This window comes from Hemitrygon akajei, chromosome 11 (assembly GCF_048418815.1).
Source record: "Hemitrygon akajei chromosome 11, sHemAka1.3, whole genome shotgun sequence".
NCBI lineage: Eukaryota > Metazoa > Chordata > Chondrichthyes > Myliobatiformes > Dasyatidae > Hemitrygon > Hemitrygon akajei.
The window spans coordinates 129,462,650-129,481,693 of NC_133134.1; the positions used below are offsets into that span (position 1 = coordinate 129,462,650).

General features: G+C 39.2%; 1 protein-coding gene across 1 annotated transcript in view; it reads right to left on the reverse strand.

Annotated features, from left to right (window-relative positions):
* The window catches only part of LOC140736004 (tyrosine-protein phosphatase non-receptor type 1-like), a 99,400-nt gene extending 80,418 nt beyond the window's left edge, over window positions 1-18,982 (reverse strand). The window contains exon 1 of the mRNA XM_073061679.1: window positions 18,749-18,982. Coding sequence (XP_072917780.1) covers window positions 18,749-18,805 — 57 coding nt within the window. The 5' untranslated portion in view covers window positions 18,806-18,982. The remainder of the gene's footprint in view (window positions 1-18,748) is intronic.
* Window positions 18,983-19,044: the final 62 nt, after the last annotated feature.

Here is a 19,044-nt window from a genome sequence, read left to right on the forward strand (position 1 = left end):
GGTGTTCATGGAAGGATACCACTGCTCTCCAAAAAAAAAAATTGCTGCATATCTCAAGTTTGCAAAAGACCACCTGGATGTTCTACAATGCTTCTGGGACAATGTTCTGTGGACAGATGAGAGAAAAGCTGTCTTTTTGGCAGAAGTGTATATTGTTATGTTTGGAGGACAAAAGGCACTGCTCACCAACACCAAAACCTCATCCCAACTGTGAAGCATGGTGGAAGGAGCATCATAGTTTGGGGCTGCTTTGCTGCCTTAGGGCCTGGACAGCTTGCAATCATTGAGGGAACAATGATTCAAAATTGTATCAAGGTATCTTACAGGAGAATGTCAGGGTAAACACGAGGAAATCTGCAGATGCTGGAAATTCAAACAACACACACAAAATGCCGGTGGAACACAGCAGGCCAGGCAGCATCTATAAAGAGAAGCACTGTCGACATTTCGGGTCGAGACCCTTCGTCAGGACTAACTGAAAGGAAAGATAGTAAGAGATTTGAAAGTAGTGGGGGGAGGGGGAAATGCAAAATGATAGAAGACCGGGGGGGGGGGGGGGGGGGGGGGAATGGGGGGGGGGGAATGAAGCTAAGAGCTGGAAAGGTGATTGGTGAAAGTGATACAGAGCTGGAGAAGGGAAAGGATCATGGGACGGCAAGCCTCGGGGGGGGGGGGGGGGGAGCACCAGAGGGAGATGGAGAACAGGCAAACAACTAAATATGTCAGGGATGGGGTAAGAAGGGGAGGAGGGGCATTAATGGAAGTTAGAGAAGTCAATGTTCATGCCATCAGGTTGGAGGCTACCCAGCCGGTATATAAGGTGTTGTTCCTCCAACCTGAGTGTGGCTTCATCTTGACAGTAGAGGAGGCCATGGATAGACATATCAGAATGGGAATGGGACGTGGAATTAAAATGTGTGGCCACTGGGAGATCCTGCTTTCTCTGGCGGACCGAGCGTAGGTGTTCAGCGAAACTGTCTCCCAGTCTGCGTACCCAGTCAGGGTAGCAGTTCGTCACCTGAAGCTTAATAAAAGTTGGATAATGCAACAAGCCAATGATCCAAAAGGCAGTAAATCAAAAAATTTGTGTTTTGGAATAGCCGAGTTGAAGTCCTAACCTTAATCCTATAGAAATGTTGTGGAAGGACATGAAGCAAGCAGTTCATGCAAGGAAGCCCACCAACATACCAGAGTTGACACACACAAAATGCTGGTTTGAACGCAGCAGGCCAGGCAGCATCTATAGGGAGAAGTGCTGTCGACGTTTTGGGCCGAGACTCTTCATCAGAAGCAGTTTTGTAAGGAGCAATGGCCCAAAATTCCTACAAGTTGATGTGCAGGATAGATCAACAATTACCAGAAACATTTGGTTAAAGCTATTGTTGTACAAGGGGGTCACACCAGTTACTGAAAGAAAAAGTTCACATACTTTATCTAACACATACATGTAAGGGCCAGACCCTTAACAGTGTTGATGAGTAGAGGGATCTCGGGGTCCAAGTTCATAGCTCCCTTAAAGTGGCTACACAGGTTGATAGGGTAGTTAAGACATATGGTATGCTTGCCTAAACATCAAGTCATGTTTTAGCCTTATAAAACTCTAGTTAGGCCAGATCTGGAGCACTGCAGTTCAATCGCTCCCGTGATACAAATAATGTCAAAGCTTTGGAGAGGGTGCAGAAGAGTTTCACCAGGAAGCTCTCTGGATTGGAGGTCATGTGCAATAACAAGGTTGGATAAGCTTTCGCTGTCTTCTCTGGAGCAACAGAGGCTGAGGGCATATCTGATAGAAGTTCACAAGATTGAGAGGCACAGATAAATAGAAAAGACAGCAACCTTCCTCACCCCCCACCCCCCCCCCCCCCCCCAGAGTTGAAATGCCTAATCCAGAAGAAATGCATTTAAGGTGAGTGGGTAATTTCAAAGGAGATGTGATGGAAGTGTTTTTTTTCCTTTACAGAGTGGTGGGTGTTTAAAATGCCTTGGCAGATACATTCAGAACTTTTTGATGTTTTGATAGGCACATGAATGTGAGGAAAATGGAAAGAAATGGACATTGTGCAGGTAGAAGGATTAGATTAGTTGGCCATTTGTTTACTAATTTAATGTTGTTTGAACCAATTGAGGGTCAAAGAGCTTGTTCTTGTATTGTTTTGTTCTATGATCTATTAACCCTCTAGAAAAACTTAGGAAGTCTATAAAAATTTTAGTTCAATGTCTTACACAAGCACACTCCTGTTCAACCTTTCTAGTTCCCATATTAAATAATTATGGCAGATTAAAATAAGTAATAAAGAACATCTTTATCAAATAAATAACTGACCTACAAAATCTCTTGTATTACAGCTAGGTAACTTGGGTTTAGTTGTCTTTATAGTACTGGCTGAATCAAATCATTAAAAAAAACCTGTTGCAACTATAGTCATTGTCTGAAAAATATACCGAATAGTTCAATTATATATCATATGCCACTTCAGAATCAATATGGAGAGTTCAGCATAGAGTTTATCAACTAGGAGTTCAAGAGAACAAGACCATAGATTTATATTTATATATCACATGTATCAAAACATACTGTTTGCATTAACAACCAACACATCCACGGGTGAGCTAGGGGCAGCACGCAATTGTCACCATATATTCTGGTGCTAACATACCATACCCATAATGTTGCATAGAACAAAACATGACAAGCAGCAAAACAAGCCCCTTCCCCATCCATCCCAGCCACCGAGAATAGCCTTCAACCCCAGGTCAGGTAGCCTCCAGTCCTTGCTCATGCATTCTCATACTCACAGACATCATGTTTCCAACTTCAGATTTCACCCCAGAACCATAAAAAAAGGAAATGAGGTAGACCATTTAACCTCAAGCCTGATACACCGTTCAATAAGATTGTGGCTGGCCCAACCTTCCTCGTCCTTTCTTGCCCCAACCCCAAAAACCTCCACTCTCCTACTGATTATAAAAATTTGCATCTCAACTTTAAATTTATTTTGGATTCAACCTCCATTGCTTTCTAGAGTACCAGGAATTTTTTTTTAAAAAGTGTACTTTGAGGGGGAAAATTTTACAATCTTACATGGACACACCCTTTTCTGAAACTATGCCCTCTGGTCTTAGATTCTCTGATGAGGGAAAGAAACATTCTTCTAGTAACTACCTTGTCAAGCCTCTAAAGGATCTTAAGTCTCAATAACATAGTATTTAATTATTCTAAATTCCAATGAGTTACATCCGATTCAAAAACCAAAGCACACTACAGAATCACTCCTATGCAAGAGTATCTAAATATTAATAAAGTAGACATATCAATTTATGCAAAAAAAGGGTGCCTGGCAAGCTGAGATCTGGACATAATTGAACTTATTGGGCAGATTTAGACTATTATATCAAAGGTACAAAGTTCAGATGTATTCTAATAATATTTGGCTATGTAACTACACACTAACAATTGATAAATCCACAATACATATTTTAGAAAGCATTTGACTACATGTGTTATTCAAACTTCGTATTTTTAAAAAGATGTAAGTAAAAACTGCACTTAAAGACATGGATAGCAGTACTAAACTAAAAACAAAATGAATTCTGAATATTCCATGCCTAAACATGTATGATAATTAAAACACTGGGAGGAACAAATGTTCTCAATTTCTATTTCAGCTCTTCTCCAAAAACCCATTTGTGTCAGTGCAATAAAAACATGGCATTTTTACTACGTGACCAATGCTCAGTCATTCGAAGTCTAGGGATTTGCCCACACCTCAGAACAAAGGCACATTGCCTCATGTAGCAACTCGTCCCTGTTCATTCCTGAGCTTTAAACTACTTCATCTAACAGGTAACTGCAACTTGTATTATTGACTTTTCATGTGAGTTCACACTGAATTGCCAGAGATTCAAGGCATGAAAGAATGTAGCTTTCAAACCATTTGTCCCAATTTAATACCCAATGTCCTAAATAATTTGTTAATGTCATGAACTCTCATTTAAAACAAAATTGCACAACAAGCTTTGTGTCTACTAAATATTCGACAGTTAATATTGCCAATTAAATCTGCAATTTGGTACAATCTTCAAAACAATCTCTTCAAATCAATTTTTTCCAATCTCTGGAATCAGTCAAACAATGCCAACTGAATGCTCCTGAGGAAATGCCTGCCTGGTTCTTCAAGTAATTGATGATACAGAAATATAACATGCAAATGAAAGTGAAATTCTTGCCATTTTTCATTTTGAGCTATTCAGAATTTTTCACAGCCTTAAGAAATGAAAATGTTTGAGTATAACTGGTTTTACAATCACTATAGGAGCCAAATGAGATTCAACTGCAACTCCTCAGGTAATGATGCTATCATGGATATGTGCAGTATACCTTGAATATTCACAAAGAGGCCGATGATTACATTCATTCCAAACAAATGGCAAATTACAACAATTTCAGATAAGAATAGTCGGTCAAAACCATCATAACTTGACATTTATTTTATTTATTCCTTTCGAATATCCTGGAGTTTACTACTGACAACTTTTAAAGACTAACACACAGGAGGAGAATTTGGCCATTTGCTCAGCCATTCAATCGTGGATAATTATTCCCCTTCAATCCAATTCTTCTTCCTTCCCTCTGTAACCTTTGACACCCTTATTAAGAATCAATGATCCTCTGATTTAAATATACCCCATGACTTAGTCTCCACAGTCGCCTGTGACAACAAATGCCGCAGATTCACAACTTACTGGCTAAAGAAATTTTTCTTCACCTTTTTCTAAAGGGTCATCCTTTTATTCTGAGGCTATGCCTCTGTTCCTCAGGACCTAGATTCTTCAAATACCAGAAACGTACTCTTCATGTCCACTCTAAACATGCCATTCAATATTTGGTGGGTTTCAATGAGATTTTCCACCTCCCAAATCCTTCTAAACTTTATGGAGTACAGGCCAAGTACTAACAAATGCCCCTCCTACTTTAACCTTTTATCGTTGGAATCATCCTCACAAACCACCCAAGTTCTTCTGCAGACAACTCTTTCCTTAACACCAGCTGTACTACCCATCTTTGTACGACACACAAACCTTATCACAAAGCTACGAATTAATAGAAAATAGTGGGCCCAATACAGTCCCTTGAGAGACACCACTAGTGGCAGCCAACTAAAAGAGCCCCCCTTTATTTCCACTCTTTGGCTGACTGACAGAAGGCAATCTTCTATCCATGCCAGTACCTTCCCTGTAACATAGATTCTTAACTTGTTTAGCAGTCTTATATGCAGCACCTTGTCAAAGGCCTTCTAGAAATTCTCGTGAACAACATCCACCGACTTTCCTTTCTCAATCTTTCTTGTTAATTCCTCAGAATTCCAACAGATTAATCAGGTTGCCCCTTAAGGAAAGCATGTTGATCTTGGCTTATTTTCCCATGTGCCTCCAAGTACTCTAAAATGTTATCCTTAATAATGGACTCTAACATCTTACCAGCACTGAAGTTAGGTTAACTGGCCTATAATCTCTTTTAAATGAACCAGATATACAAAACTGTGTCAAGAAAGGATGGAAGCTGTGCATTTTGTCAAATGTACGACTTTCCTGAAGACATTCCATCATCACAAAGTACAAGTCATGAGTATGATGGAATACAATCCAAAAACATATTATCCAGAACAAAGCCCTCTTGACTGGCAACTAGTCCATCTTCCTAAGCATTAGCAGCACACAACCACAAGATGAAATGCATTATTTCAACACAGCTTCTTCTGCAAAACCTGTTATTTCTACTAACTAGAAGAACGTAGACGGGCACCACAGTAGTGTAGCAGTTAGTGCAACGCTATTAGTTCAGGACGGAGTTTAGAGATTCTTCTGTGAGTTTGTACATCCTCCCCGTGATATGCCTGGGTTTCCTCTGGGAGCTTCAGTTTCCTCCCACTGTTCAAAAACATACAGGTTAGTAGGTAATTATAAATTTTCCTGTTAGGGCTGAAGGTGTGGTTTGTTGGGCAGTGCAGCTCATTGGGCTAGAAGGGCCTATTCTGCACTGTTTCTCTAAATTAAAGACAACCAGTACTGTTCATGGGTATTCAAGCACACTGCTGAATGCAGTTCTTCCAACACTGCATCATTAAAATCCTGAACTCACTGCCAAACTTCACTGTAACTTTGTGAAAGCTCAGCATCTTCCCAACAACTTAAGTAGGATGGTACATAAATGTCAGACTTTATTGTAATGCATGCATCAACAAATGAATATAGTGTGTTAACATTGGAAAAAAGCAATTTAATGCACAGGAATCAGAAATGAAGCTGTAAAAATAAAAACAAAATCAGTGATGTTACAACCAACTACTGTGACATACAGGTCATCCAAAACCAAAATAAATTGTCAACATGTGCAAAAAAAAATTTGACCAGTGCAACTCCTGTGTGATGAGAGAATGAGAATGCACAAAATTTGTTCAAGTGAAAATATTGCAAATTGAAGAAACATTCCCTAAACAGTCCATACCAGTATTAAAAATGCCAAAATGTCAGAAATGTGCAAGATTGTGGGGTGGAGGGGAACACTTTTCCACAAGTTTATTGCAAAGCATTTGCCAAAGAGCAAAAATTAACACCTGGGAGGGATGAAAGGCTGTAACATTACGACCTTTTCGCAATTACATAATCTAAATTTTACTCGGGTTGCCACTTCCCCTTTAGTCAATCAGGAATGTTAAGATTATGTATAACAAGCAAAAACAAAGCAACATTGACAGAAATGTCAGATACATACAAGTCAGTCAGCATACAAGTCAGAAGAAAGAAATGTTTTCGGTTGATGACCATCAAAACAGCTAGATGACATCTGGACCATATCTCCTGTGAAGTTCTCTACATGCAACAGTGAGTTGCTGAGTAGAGGCCAAGTAGTTCCTTCAATGCAGAATAAAACAAACAGTGACCTATCCCATTCACACAATTTGGCTGCTAGCTCCAGACAGCATGCTTTCTATGGTGCATTGATAAAAACTGCCACGGGTCAACAGGGATATTCCATTTTTTTTGTAGTATTTTATTGAAAAGTAGTGCTCAAAGAAACTTACAGCTGAAGTGGGAAAGAAGCAACAATTAATCTCAAAGTAGTATCCGTGCACATGACAGCCCACAAAAAGGATAAAGGCTACAGCCTTCCTCTTTTCCCTTATCCTTCTTAACAGAAGCCTAGTTTAAATGACAGCTAGATTACAATGAATTAAAAAAGGCATATATTTTTGAGGTTCTAAAATAGCTAAAGCAGCACTTGAATTTCAGGCCTTATCAGATGGAAGTTCATTTTCACATTCAAAATTTCACTCCACTGTACCACTCCAAAATGCCCATTAACATTCAGAGTTATTCACAATTCCTAAACTTGTGGCTCACTTTTAACTAAAACTTTTTCCAACTAAATTCTGCGTTCAGACTTCACTGCTCAGCTCGCCAAAAACATTAATGTATCAAACAAAAATCACAACAAATCATTCTCTATAGGCAGAGCTCAGTATTCAGGATCTCCCACAATGCAAAATTTAGTTTTCTTCCTCAAATATATGCCAGAATAGCTCTACTTAGAAAAATAAATGACTGCTTTAACATCACTTGAATGGACTGCCAAAGCCTCAGTACAAGAGGACATTGGTTGCTCTACAACACGCAAAAGTAACATACTGCCAACAGGTGAAGATGTAGTCAGAGTGCAAGTAAAAACAGGCAATCAGAAATTTTTCTTCAGAACTCAACCTATTGTTTCAAATTTGTGTGAAAATAACAAATAATGAAATGGCTTCGGGAACACTATAACAAAGAGCTGCACTTTCTGATACAAGTGTGAATAAAAATGCTGCTGAAAATATTCCACAATTCAGAAATTTTACCAAAACCTTTCCTATATTGTCAAATATTTAGAAATAAATTACTAAATAATCTCCAACAACCAATATTCTCAGTTATGAGTTAGTCCCTTCATTTTTGGTATCGTTGATACAGTTTTACTTCTACCTCAATAAACCATAAGACAAAGGAGCAGAAGTCGGCCATTTGGCCCATCGAGTCTGCTCCACTCAATATTTGAAGTATACTTCAATAATTGAAGTATAAACCTCAATATACTTCAGGAAACACAAATTTCTCACATCAGTGAAAATTGCATTAATTTTTACCAAAACAATGTCATTGAATCACAGATATACAGCATGGAAATAGGCTCTTTGGGTCAAATGGGCCATGCCAAACAAGATGCTTCATCCAAGCTACTCATATTTACTAGTTTTTGGCACATAACTTCCTAAACCTTTCCAATTCAGAATCAGGTTTAATATCAGTGCACATTGTGAAATTTGTTAACAGCAGTGCAATGCAACACATAATATAGAAAAAGATGAACGTGCCTGCCCAACTGCATTTAAAAAGTTGTTGCTACAACCTGCCTCAACCACTTCCATATAAAAACATAAGATATAGGAGCAGAAGTAGGCCGCTTGGCCTATCGAGTCTGCTCCACCATTCAATCATTGGCTGATCCAATTCTTCCAGTGATCCCCACTCCCCGCCTTCTCCGCATACCCTTTGATGCCCTGGCTAATCAAGAACCTACCTCTGCCTTAAATTCACCCAATGACTTGGCCTCCACAGCCGCCCATGGCAACTTACCACCCTCTGACTGAAGTAATTTCTCTGCATCTGTTCTAAATGGACGTCCTTCAATCCTGAAGTCATGCTCTCTTGTCCTAGACTCCCCTACCATGGGAAATATCTTTGCCATATCTAATCTGTTCAGGCCTATTAACATTTGGAATGTTTCTATGAAATACCCCTTCATTCTCCTGAACTCCAGGGAATATAGCACAAGAGCTGCCAGACGTTTCTCATTCAGTAAGCCTTTCATTCCTGGAATCATTCTCATGAATCTTCTCTGAACCCTCTCCAATGTCAGTATATCCTTTCTAAAATAAGGAGCCCAAAACTACATACAATACTTCAAGTGTGGTCTCACGAGTGCCTTATAGAACCTCAACATCACCTCCCTGCTCTTATATTCTATACTTCTAGAAAAGAATGCTAACATTGCATTTGCCTTCACTGCTGACTCAACCTAGAGGTTAACCTTTAGGGTATCCTGCACAAGGACTCCCAAGTCCCTTTGCAGCTCTGCATTTTGAATTCTCTCCCCATCTAAATAATAGTCTTCCCATTTATTTCTTCCACCAAAGTGCAGGACCATACACTTTCCAACATTGTATTTCATTTGCCACTTTTTTTTTACCCATTCCCCTAAACTATCCAAGACTCTCTGCTGGCTCTGTTTCCTCAACACTACCTACTCCTCCACCTATCTTTGTATCATCGGCAAATTTAGCCAGAAATCCATTAATCCCAAAGTCCAAATCACTGACATACAACGTAAAAAATGGCGGTCCCAACACTGACCCCTGTGGAACTCCACTGGTAACCAACAGCCAGCCAGAATAGGATCCCTTTATTCCCAATCTCTGTTTTCTGCCAATCAACCAATGCTCCACCCATGCTAGTAACTTCCCTGTAATTCCACGGGCTCTTATCTTGCTGTAGCCTCATGTGTGGCACCTTGTCAAAGGCCTTCTGAAAATCCATTCCAACAACTTTCCAACCACTGATGTCAGGCTAACAAGTCTATAGTTTCCTTTCTGCTGCCTCCCACCATTCAGCGGAGTAACATTTGTAATTTTCCAGTCATCCAGTACAATGCCAGAATCTATCGATTCTTGAAAGATCACCATTAATGCTGCCACAATATCTCCAGCTACTTCCTTCAGAACACGAGAATGCATTCCATCAGATTAATCCACCCTCAGACCATTAAGCTTCCTGAGCACCTTCTCAGTCATAATTTTCACTGCACATACTTCACTTCCCTGACACTCTTCAATGTCCGGTATACTGCAGATGTCTTCCACTGTGAAGACTGATGTAAAATATGCATTCAGTTCTTCTGCCATCTCTGCGTCTCTCATTACAATATCTCCAGCGTAATTTTCCATTGGTCCTACATCTACCCTCAACTCTCTTTTACCCTTTCTATACTTAAAAAAGCTTTTAGTATCTTCTTTGATATTAGTCGTCAGCTTCCTGTAATAATTCATTCTTTCCTTCCTAGGACATTCTTAGTTTCCTTCTGCAAGTTTTTTAAAAGCTTCCCAATCCTCTATCTTCCCACTAGCTTTGGCTTTTTTGTATGCCCCCTCTTTTGCTTTTACTTTGGCTTTGACTTCAGTTGTCAGCCATGGTAGTGTCCTTCTTCCATTCAAAAATTTCTTATTTGGAATATAGCTTATTCCATATAGATTTCATTCTTTGTGTAAAAAAAGTTGCTCCTATTAAATTTTTCCCTTTTCACCTGAAACCTCTGCCCTCTAGCTCCTTGATACTCCAATGCTCTACCATGATTTAATGCACCTCCATATATTTTTTTAAAAAAATCACTTTTCTGTCCCCTGCATGTTAAGGAGTGAAGTCCTAACCTGAACAGTCTCTCCCTAAAACTCAACCCAAGTCCTGGAAACATCTTTGTAAACCTTTTCTGCACTTTTTCCAGTTGAATAACATATCTTACAGCAGGGTTACCAAAAGTGAACAATTCTTTGTGCAGCCTCAGTGTCCTGTACAAATGCACTATAACCTCCTAATGTCTATATTTAATGCTCTAGGTAATGACTAATGAAGACCAACATGTAAAAAGCCTTTTTCACTACCAAGTAGTACCAAAGTCACCTGCAGAGAAGCGATGTACAAACCTCTAAAGGGGCCATAGCAATCCAAAGTACTACAGCCAATGAACACAAAAATGCCCACATTTGTAAATGTTAATTACTTTTGGGGGGGGTAAAAATGTTCACAGCATCAAACCATTACTCAAGATGTCAACTAAAGTATGATGAAGGACTTGAATGAATGACAATAAATAACCTCATTGTTAAAATTGTAGGATATATCCATTATAAAATATAGTCACTGATGCTGCATTTGGGTTCTTATTTAGGAACACAAGAAATAAAAGCAGAAGCAGGCCATCTGGCCTGTTACTTTCCCCACCCCAAAGCCTGGAAAAACAGTTATTTTGGAAGGCATGGAGGGCTATAAAGCGAGCACAATGTATTTATTTAACATCTGTCCCTTCTCCAATATAACAGAGAGAAATACCTTTTCTTCCTCCCCCTCTCCTCAAAAACACTTGACAGCATACCCAAGATAGCATATAGCTTTCTTGTAACATCAAGCAACAGCTTCCTTTTGGTTTTGGACCAGAGAAACATAGCAAACGCAATTAAATTGATCTTTAATCAAAAACAGTAAGACTTCATAACAAACAAAATTAAACAAAAAAATCTTTAAATGAGGTGTGTCATCTCTGGTATCACGGATTTCCCCAAATCTACCCAAATGTAATTATATCTAAATGTTCTCAGTAAAAAGTTATTTTAATAAGCCATATTAATCAAAACAGAGAAATGCAAGGTCATTCACTTTGCTGGGGAAAATAGAAAAGCAGGTCTTTTTTGAATGGTGAGAGATTAACAGTTACAGAAAGCACAAAATATACAGATTCAGTAAGCAATCTTGTAAAGGAAAAAAGTATGTTTTTATTGCAAGTGTATTTGAGTACAATGATAGAAACATTACATTCTGGAATACTGCTTATAGGTCTGGTCTCCTATCCAAGAGAAAAATACACTTGTGGAGAATGCAGAGAAGATTCATCAGAATGATTCTTCAGACTGCAGTTTGTTATGAGGAGAAACCAAGCAGGCCAACATCTCATTTATAAAAGTGAAGGATGATCTCATTGAAATGAATAAAATTCTTAATGGGCTTGACAGGATAACTACTGAGCTGGTGGCATCCTGTTTGAACATAGAACAGAATCCACAGCACATTACAGGCCACTTAGCCTACAATGTTGTGCCAATCATGTAACCTACTCCAGAAACTGCCTAGAATTTTCCTACCATGTAGCCCTCTATTTTTCTAAGCTCCATGTACCTATCCAAGATTCTCTTAAAAGACCCTATTTTGTCTGCCTTTACCACTGTTGTTGGCAGTGCACTCCACACTGTGAAAAACTTACCTCTGACATCCCCCTTATACTTACTTTCATGCAACTTAAAACTATGACCCTCGTGTTAGCTGTTTCAGCCCTGGGAAAAAGCCTCTGGCTATCCACACGATCAATGGCTCTCGTCATCTTATAAACCTATATTAGGTCACTTCTCATCCACTGTCACTCCAAGGAGAAAAGGCCAAGTTCGCGCACCCAAGTGGGGTTTAACTAAGGTCTTGTGTAGCTGTAACATTACGGCTCATGAACTCAATCCCACAGTTGATGAAGGTCAAACACATGATATGCTTTCTTAACAACACTGTCAACCTGTGCAACAGCTTTGAGTGTCCTATGGACACAGACCCCAAGATCTTGCTGATCCTCCACAATGCAGAGTCTTACCATTAATATTATATTCTATCAAATTTGGTGTAAGAGATAGCACCTATAATGACAAACAGGATAGGATTCACTACCCAATAGGCACATGCCAGCTTAGTCATTGAGTATATTCAAGATAAGGACTGATATCTTTTCACCATAAGGGAATTCATGGATATGGGATCAAAATAAAATAAACATTGCTTCTGCAAATAAGGATTAAAATAAGAGACTTGTGTCATATACTGTGTGAACATGAAATCCTAAAATGAAATAAGAACTGAAAGGGAAAGATTTGAAAAAAAGCACAGAACTTTCATGTGAGCATTAACACTTTAAAAACAAAGTTTCACATCAATAAATGAGGGGGAAGGAAGCAAAAGTCAACTGGGGTAAGAGCGAAGGTACCGGTACTTATTTTGAATTAACATTTTTCCAAGTTTTTCCACAAATGAAGAGATAAGCAACTTGCCTTTCCCAGAAATATCTAAGCAAATTCAGTTGAAATTTTGGATAAACAAAACAGTGCCAAAATACAATTTGCTGGGACTGATGTTTCAAACACTGCTGCAACAGATTAGGAGATATTTAGGGCATTAATAACTATCATTATGGCTTCAACAGACAAGAATTAATGTTTGTTTGTGCTATCACTTTTGAATAAGTGTACCAGAAAACCCAGTAAACATTGCAAAGTGGTAGCACAGGTGAGTATTAACTCAGAGGATTTCCTTCCTCTGACAATGAATTATGGAACAAAACATGGCTAAGGGAGGGATGCCATGACAACATTAGCACTATAGTTAAAATGGATAAGTAATCTAAAGGCTTGGACTAATAACCCCAATACATGTTCAAGACAAAAATCATACAATAGGTTTGCTCCCAATTAACTTGCACCTCAATTTTTAAATTCATTCATTTTCAAATTCCTGTGTGTCAAAATGACACAGCACAGAAACAGGCTCTTCAACCCACTGAGTTTGTGCCACCAACCACCATTTACACTGATTTCTTTTGGTAAATTCTCACCACAATGTCACCAATTCCCTGCAACTTCCACCTTCAGATTGGGGGAATTTACAGTGGACATGGAAAGTAAACCAGAGCAGCCAGGAAACACACAGTTACAAGGGGAACATGGCAATTTCAGATATACAGCACTTGAAGTCAGGACTGAACCCAGGTCTCTGGAGCTGTAAGTCAGCAAACAGATCTTCCTGCCATAGCTTGCTCTTCCTTGTCTATTATCCTCTGCAGCCACCCTCTATGACCATACTCAAATTTAAATACTTTCACCATGGCCTTACCTTCAACTTCTCAACTCCTAAATTCTAGAATTCCCATTCTAGATCTCTGCAACACCCTAGCCCCTTGTCTCCAGGATACCTCTTAAACCCCTCTTTAGCCTTGCATTACAACATTTAGTTATTGCCTCCATTCTGACTTCAGATCTTTGCTATATTAAAAAGCAAAGTATTCAATTTGTTTTTTTTAAAAAAAGCAAATTGTTATAACAAGCCAAATGCAGGCATATATTGCCCAAGTCCACTATCTTTGTGAAGGCTAACCAACATTTGGCTCTTGAAACCCTAAGTTTATATCTTCAAGGCCAAGTTTCTCCCCAAAGATCATTACCACCCTCTAACCATCTCCCACTCTAGAACCCACAGGAGAGATACGGGCTCTGGGATTTACGTATGTATATTCCCACCATTCTTCACCACTATGTGTGTCCTTTGCATACAAATTGTGAATTCAGATCTACATGTAGGAACCGTGGCTACTGCATGGAATGGCATTTTTTATGTTTGAGTTTTATTTGATCTTTAGGAGAGGAATTGATTTCCAGGATAGAGTCAAATGAAGAAACAGAAGTTAGCAAGTCTCAACTAAAAGCTGTGCTTTTAGGTGAATACACTTAAATATACAGGCACACTGCCATCAGGACACAACTCTGGAGTTCCTTTTGAAAAAAAAATCTAGTTTATTCACGAAAATAGCAAAACGTTAACCTATCTAACAGACCTAAAAGACAATTGAAATAAACTCGAGGAAATCTGCAGATGCTGGAAATTCAAGCAACACATTCAAAATGGGGGTGGAACACCACCTCCCTCTGGTCTCTCTCTCTCTGCCAATCACTCTGCTTGTTCTCCATCTCCCTCTGGTGCTCCCCTCCCCCTTTCCTTCTCCCTAGGCCTCCCGTCCCATGATCCTTTCCCTTCTCCAGCTCTGTATCACTTTTGCCTATCACCTTTCCAGGTCTCAGCTTCACCCCACCCCCTCCAGTCTTCTCCTATCAGTTCGCATTTCCCCCTCCTACTTTCAAATCAAATCCCAACGCAGACTGGGAGACCGTTTTGCTGAACGCCTACGCTCGGTCCGCCAGAAAAAGCAGGATCTCCCAGTGGCCACACATTTTAATTCCACGTCCCATTCCCATTCTGATATGTCTATCCATGGCCTCCTTTATTGTCAAAATGAATCCAAACTCAGGTTGGAGGAACAACACCTTATATACCGGCTGGGTAGCCTCCAACCTGATGGCATGAACATTGACTTCTCTAACTTCTCTTAATGCCCCTCCTCCCCTTCTTACCCCATCCCTGACATATTTAGTTGTTTGCCTGTTCTCCATCTCCCTCTGGTGTTCCCCCCCCCCCTTTTCTTTCTCCTGAGGCCTCCCGTCCCATGATCCTTTCCCTTCTCCAGCTCTGTATCACTTTCGCCAATCACCTTTCCAGCTCTTAGCTTCATCCCACCCCTCTGGTCTACTCCTATCATTTCGCATTTCCCCCTCCCCCCACTACTTTCAAATCTCTTACTATCTTTCCTTTCGGTTAGTCCTGACGAAGGGTCTCGGCCCAAAACGTCGACAGTGCTTCTCCCTGTAGATGCTGCCTGGCCTGCTGTGTTCCACCAGCATTTTGTGTGTGTTGTTCAAATCTCTTACTATCTTTCCTTTCAGTTAGTCCTGACGAAGGGTCTCGGCCCGAAATGTCGACAGTGCTTCTTCCTATAGATGCTGCCTGGCCTGCTGTGTTCCACTAGCATTTTGTGTGCGTTGACTGAAATAAACTCTTGGCTTTTGAGAATTATCTAGATCAAAAACATACCCATAATGAATTCTGAAAAAGAAAATGATTCCAGGACTATCTGTTAAAATTTGAGGTGGCAACAGAAACGTAAGAATAGGGCACCACAATGTTAACGCACAAATATATTAAAATGCACTAATGTGTTTCATTCACACAGTTAGAATAAACACAATGTGAAGAACTGTTTTCGGTCACAATTAAAAGTAAACATGTTACCATCTTTTTTCACAAAGTGTTACATGTAACATCGCTGCTCATCACCAAATTTTGATTTCCTTTCAGCTATCATGGCTTGACATTCACAGGCTTCCTACAGTAATCTGCCATTATTGATTTTTTTCCCCTCTCTGAACAAACTACATTTAGATAAGGCAGAGCGACTTAGTCAATGAAGTTTTGGACAAGCTCTCACACTGAATGCTGTTCAGGCGAGTTCCTGCTGTAAACAAATTAGCCAAGCATTTTGTTATCTATATTAACAAATGGTTGAAAGCGTACAGAATGACAGCTTGTGCTGTAATTCTAAAATCGTACTGTTTTACTTAGAAAAAATTGCAATTTCCTATATCATGCAACAATAAATAATGCTATGAATGTAAACCCCTCTCCTGGGTAAGACTATTAGAAGTTTTTGAAGTGAAAACTAATTAAAGATTGCAAAATTCAAAAGGTTAAGACGACAGCGATGTGAAGTCATTTAGAAAGTACGAGTTTAAGAAAATGGGAAAATCAAGGTGGTTTCATGATAAAATTAGTGCAGAGGATACAAACAAGTTTGTAAACATGATGGATTTAAGCAGGTTACATAGGGTCTGGGCCACCATTAAAAAGTGCAAATAGAGTTTTGAAATCAATATGATGCAGGGTGTGTGAAGTATACCCACCCAATGAAGACACATAAAACATATCAAAGTTTTTAAAAAATGGATAGTAAGTGGAGCAGATACATAATGAGTAATCTGCTCAAATTTGTCATATTTTTAATCCTAATATCTATTGAGATTTTACCCAAATCCTCTTCTGCATTAATTTATTGTGAACCCATTTTGATTATTCTTTTTTCTGAAGTTCTTGTCCTTTTTAAATGACATCACTATCTTAACCATGTTAAATGTTACAGAAATGAAGATGTTTAATTGCTAAATACTTAGACAGCACCTGGTTGACTTAATACATTTATCAGCTAACCAAGAAATATATTAGTGGACTTGACTAGAATTGGGCAGACGGAAGAACAAAAACATTTATTACCAGAATGTTGGGACTCCAAAATAAAATTTTAAACTTCGCGTTTCTCTTAACGATTGCACAATTCCAAAGGTAATGTAATTGCTGGAATTAATCCAGACAATTGGTATGGCAAAATCTTCAAGAACTAAGAAACAAGGGCAGCACAGTAGAACAGTGTGTAGTGCTGCTCCACAGAACTCCAGCTCTAAAGAAAGTTTGCACACTTCACCTGTGAGTAGATAGGTTGCCCTCACACAACCCAAATTGGTGCAAAATTAATAGATAAATTTGTTACTATTAATTACTACTATTTGTTACAATGAAAAGGGATTAATGGGCCAAATGCTCTCCTCCTAGCTGTAAGGAAATAAAATACAAATATACCTAAAAAGAAATATATTAAACACCACCTTTTTGTTTAAAAAGAATGACTTTTGAAATGTACCATCATTCTTCATCTGGCATTGAAATTGTTAATGAATCCATACTTTGGGAAGGAACTAAAATTCACTGATTCACTGGATCCTATAACCTTCTTCAGTTCTTAATAATACATACTTGTCCATTTCTCATTGACTTACTAGATGCTTCCCTAAAATTCACAGAAATTTAACCTCTTCTCATGTTGCCAGCCTTCACTGCACTTGAAAATATTTTAAACTATTCCTATAGTTTTAGGTTTATTAATCTAAATAATCTAAGTGTAAATAATATAATAATTATTATTAATGCTTATTACATCTGCATTTGGCCCACCATGTTTGCTCATACATCTGCAAAGCAGTTCATCATATTATAAATTGATTTAACAAATGAAGGTTATTGCTGATGCCTGCAAACAAAAAATACCCCCTTCCAAAAATAAGGAGTTATGAAATTTCTTGGTCCATTTTAACTTAAGTTTATGGTCCAAATTACAGTAAAATGATAATTAGGGGATTAAATCTATTTTTCAGTATCATTATCACAAATACATGTATATTAGTGTCAGAAAATAGAATAAACAGCTTTGGAATGTTATACTAACAACTTCAAAAAATATATAAAAGTTCTTAGATACAGTTCTGAAACACAGCGTATCTGCAAAATTCTAAATATCATTCCTCTAAATATACTGATCCGTACATAGAGGCACATATAGTAAAGTCAAGATAGAGGCAAGTGTGAATTCTGCGGCCTTCCGTATTAAGTCCAATTTTCCTAGATATTTATTCTTCCAGTTTGAACCGTACAGAAACAGGAAACCGTTATGTCTTACATTAGATTTAAACAATTACTTCATTTTTACGAAATGTAATTAAAATTTTGTAGTTCACCAGTCGGTTTCACATATAAAAAATAAGGCAAGTGTCGCCGGGAAAGTAACGTGTGTATGGTGGAGACGAACCTTGATGTTGTAGAACAAAATTCGATTAGAAATTTCAAAACTTTTATCTCATTTTATGCAACACTAATCATTATAAAATATTCGGTTAAAAATGAACTCTGATGTTATACAGCGATAAAAGTTTGGGACAACGAGAGAACAATTGTTACAGTTCGTGATCCTTTACTCAGTATGTAAAGGCAAAACTATTGTCGCGATTAGGCAAACGATAAGTACATCCAAGCCCGCTTGTCAAAAATTAACAGCGAATCGCCAAAGAAACAGTGGCAGCTTTTTGTTGCAATGGTTATTGAGTAATTTGCAGAAGTGGCTGCTGACAGCGGTAATTAATTGGACAAGCCCGCAACAATCCGCAAGCATCTCACTCTTGTACAAAACGCATACAGGCGGGAGATAATGCTTTTAGTATCCGCCTGCAGTAACAGCACCGAGGCGCAGCTTGCACTCCGGACCCCCGGCCTGTCCTCCTTTACAGGGAACCTACCACCCGAGAGCTGAGGACCAAGGGTGACCAGCCCGTCTTCGTTCTCAAGCCCCAGCCCCACGTAACGCCCTCACCTGATAAAGCGCCGGCCAGCTTCCGTTTTTGTCGATCTCCGCGAACTCCTGCTCCATGACTGATGTAGCTACGCTGTACCTTCCCCTCTGGGCCTCACTGACGCTGTATTTTTTCTCTCTCTTCTACCTCCTCATCTCAACTTGCTGACATCAGAGGCACCCCGACCCGCCGGCCGGAAATAGCCCGCCCACCAATCAGCGCACGCAGCACAGTGGCCTTTCTGCGTGTGCATGACCCGCTCCAAATTGCAGTCACTTTCTTAGGTTACAGAACGCTTCGCGGAACAACGAAGCCA